Genomic DNA, 3591 nt, shown 5'->3' with positions numbered 1-3591 from the left:
AATAATTTTGTGGTATCTCTCTTTTTCATAACTAATTGAGTCTCTATCATACCACAGTCTTTTGACACATTTTTCAGACTTGATCTAGGTTGTAGAATAAGTAGTGTGGGAGATTGAACTTTCAAATTACACAATTACTCGAGAAAAAGTTTAATGGCCTTCTTGTAATTTTAGTTACCCTTCATCCAAGATTTAGTTAACATATCTTTCACCCTCTAGGATGACATGTACTTGATCAATTTGTTGAAGAGAAAGGTCTTGTCCCGCCTATAAGCTAGACCACGATCCCAAAACATTCTTGCATTAAATTCTACCTCTTCATAGTGTGGAGCATGATTGCTTCCATGTTATCTCGTTTGACTCTTCTATCCAATTTGTAACGGTCAATTTTCTTTAATAAGTTCTTCAAATTAACTAATTGATATAAAAAACGAACCAGTTTGGGTGATTTATAATACATGCCTATGCAATACACTAATATTGTTTATTGTACAAATACAAATAACTTTAATATATAATCGAAAACCTATTTCCGATCCATATAAAATCTTCCAAATTATTTCTGATATTCTTGAATTTTTATTAAATTTTCATAATTTTTTTAGGTATTTAAAAATATTTTATGGTAATTTTTTTTGGTAGGCGAAAGTTTAGATAAGGGTAGGTCTACCATATTTTATGGTAATTTAAAATGCTTTTAGAATATTCCAAACGCTAAAAAAATATTTCATCTATTAAAAAATTATAAAATACACCCAAAATTTTAAAAAACAAAATGCAAGGGTCTGGAAAAAAATATGGGGAAAAACAACCACTAGAGGCTGCCCACATGGCACGCACGACACGTGGCTGTCGCCTATGTTGAGGTGCTTGGGGGTCACACGCGACATTTCATCCATCGGTTCGTATCGAAATTTGGCTCGCTCGAGGGTTTTTAGGATCCCTATCACGTTAGTGAAGTCCTTTTATCTAAACGACGAATATAAATTATTAGAGTTTGAGGCTCACACACTCTGAGTTGAGATTGAAACTCGCAAAATTCCGAATCTGGAAACCTAAATCGTAAATAGAGATAGTTCTATGCGATTTCTAGTGTCGTTTTTCATAAAAAACAGTTCGAAAACCACATATTCATGCCCAATAAAGATAGATCAAATACAGATATCAATCCTATCATGTAAAAACTATATTTTTTTTCCACATCTAATATCCAATGATCAAAACTGACAGAACACAATATATGTGGGTCTAATACTATTGAAGGATAAATATCATCATAAGGTTATCAGATTACCTTTTATAGTTCGGATAATATTTGATGTGATTTTGCAACGGAAGTATGGATCTCCACGACTTTCGTATTACCGGTTATGTCGAGGATTGATCCATGAACTAATAGGATTGTATTCAAGAGATAGTGAGAAAGAATCTTTCGACCCCTTTAATTATTTCCGTATATTAGATTAGACAATTAAACTATCTATTTATAAAGAGATGCAACCTAACCTCATGGGCCTCCTATTCGCCTCATCCGAATAACAATTTTCAACACCAAATATTATAAAAATTGATTAATCCATTATAAAATTGTATAAAATCAAATAGTTTTCTCCTTCAATAATAATAATAATAATAATAATAAATCACAATTTTAATCTGACAAGTAGAGATTATTAATTTAAAATGGGTGACCTCAGTATCTTGCTGAATTAAAATTATGACTATGAGTTAATTATTATTTATCAAAACAATGCCGGTCGAGTTTTTTCACTGTTTTTAGCAACGAATCATGCAATTTTATTTGAAGATATTACTCAAAAATTCATTCTATTCACACACACAATGCAACCAAACAAGCCGTTTCCCCATCACACAAACCACAATGTCAACGTGTACAATCACTACTACCTAACCAATAATTCCTCGCCAACTGGCAGCTAATGCCACGCTGTAACTTCTCCGGCTTCAACTCCGCTTCATTTTGCTAAGTTTTTCCTCCGTTTCCCGACCTTTAGCTGTTACTCTAACAGGCTCAGGCTCGCCGATTCTATCAGGAAAATTAAGCAAGGCCCTTGAGCCGCGCATCCTAAAAGCCGCTCTATCGTAAGCAAAAGCGGCTTCCTCAGCCGTTTCATAGGTTCCAAGCCATACTCTGGCGCCATTTTTTGAAGGATCTCGTATCTCCGCCGCAAATTTCCCCCACGGCCGCTGCCGTACTCCCCTGTAATGCCTTCCTTTCGTCACTTTCTTATTAAGCTTTTTACTGAAATGAATGCTTTGAGTTGTATTTGGGGTGAATGATATATTAATCGGCTCGGCTTTAACGGCGGTTATGGCAGTGAGAATGTCCAGGTCATCCTTGGGCTCAGCTTTTGCCGTTGTTGTTACTGTAGTAGGAAAATCTAACGGAGACCAACCGGAAGAAACGGCATCACGGAGGAAATCGTAGATGACCATATCTTCAGAATCGTCAACTTTTAACGGCAAATCACCCCAATTGTCGGTTAAACAAGGGATAAGAGTGGTATAGCTTTGAGTTCGAGGAAATTGATGAGATAAATTAGAATCAAAGAGGGTAGTTTGGTTCATGTTTTTGTTATAGTATGTCTGAGAATTTTTTGTTGTAATGAAATGAAATGAAATTTATAGAAGATGAATTAAAATGGGGAAAGGGGGTATTTATATAGAGAGGAAGATGAGAGGATGAAAAAGTGAAGAAATGATTAAAAAGGTGGGCATTGGGAATTTTGGTATTTCTATGCAAGTGGGCAAATTAGTGGTAGATAATACCAGGCAGATTCTCACAATGGCTAACGTCATCTGCTTCTCTAAGCCATGCGACATCATACTATAATTCAGTTTTAACTTTTTATACAATTTGGCTAATTACACATCTGGTCCTCTATGTATTAGAAACATACATTAATATCATAAAACTTATTTTTTAACATTAAAATCATCCAACTTTGAATTTGATTTTTCGTATAATCATTTTTCCAGATTCTAGCAATAACAGTCACTGAAAATAACATGTAGACAATATAATATAAATTTTTATAATTGGATTAGAAAAAAAAATAAAAATATCTAGTTCGACCCTGATAGGTTCTGTTGATATGTAAGAAATTAAAAGAGAATGGACAATGTTGGATTGTATTTAGTGACGTGTACTTTTTGTTATTTTTAGGGTAATTAATTTATTAGTCCCTATATTTTGACAAAACACACTGTTTAGTTCCTGTATTTTCAAAATCACATGGTAAGGTCCCTAACTTTTTTCTCAATGAACTGTTTAGTCCTTCCGTCTATTTGTTAGATTTTTTACCGTTTATGACTTCATAAATGACTAAATTACCCTTTACTATTTACCTTCAAACTTTAGAAGGGGAAATTCAATTTAAAAGAAGAAGCTATTTGTATGGAGAACAAGAAAAAGAAAATACACAATGCTTACGAATTTGAACGATTAAGAAGAAAATCAAGAAGAAGAACACTCAAAGTTGATTTCAGATGCATTAAAGTTTAAAGCAAATGAAAAGAAGAACGCAAATCCAAATTGACTAACAAAATCTTCATGAGAGTCTAATGGCA

At 33.6% G+C, this 3591-nt stretch overlaps 1 protein-coding gene across 1 annotated transcript; it reads right to left on the bottom strand.

Annotated features, from left to right (window-relative positions):
- Positions 1 to 1795: 1795 nt before the first annotated feature.
- On the bottom strand, positions 1796 to 2657 carry LOC136227556 (ethylene-responsive transcription factor 2-like). Its single transcript, XM_066016278.1, has one exon. The coding sequence runs from the start codon at positions 2587 to 2589 to the stop codon at positions 1966 to 1968; it is 624 nt and encodes a 207-aa protein (XP_065872350.1). The 5' UTR covers positions 2590 to 2657; the 3' UTR covers positions 1796 to 1965.
- Between the last annotated feature and the right edge of the window lie 934 nt (positions 2658 to 3591).

This window comes from Euphorbia lathyris, chromosome 1 (assembly GCF_963576675.1).
Source record: "Euphorbia lathyris chromosome 1, ddEupLath1.1, whole genome shotgun sequence".
NCBI classification, from domain to species: domain Eukaryota; kingdom Viridiplantae; phylum Streptophyta; class Magnoliopsida; order Malpighiales; family Euphorbiaceae; genus Euphorbia; species Euphorbia lathyris.
This window is presented reverse-complemented; position numbering and strand designations above follow the sequence as displayed.

Excerpts from the sequence above, each read along its gene's own strand:
- LOC136227556 (XM_066016278.1), bottom strand. The coding sequence starts at position 2,589 with ATGAACCAAACTACCCTCTTTGATTCTAATTTATCTCATCAATTTCCT.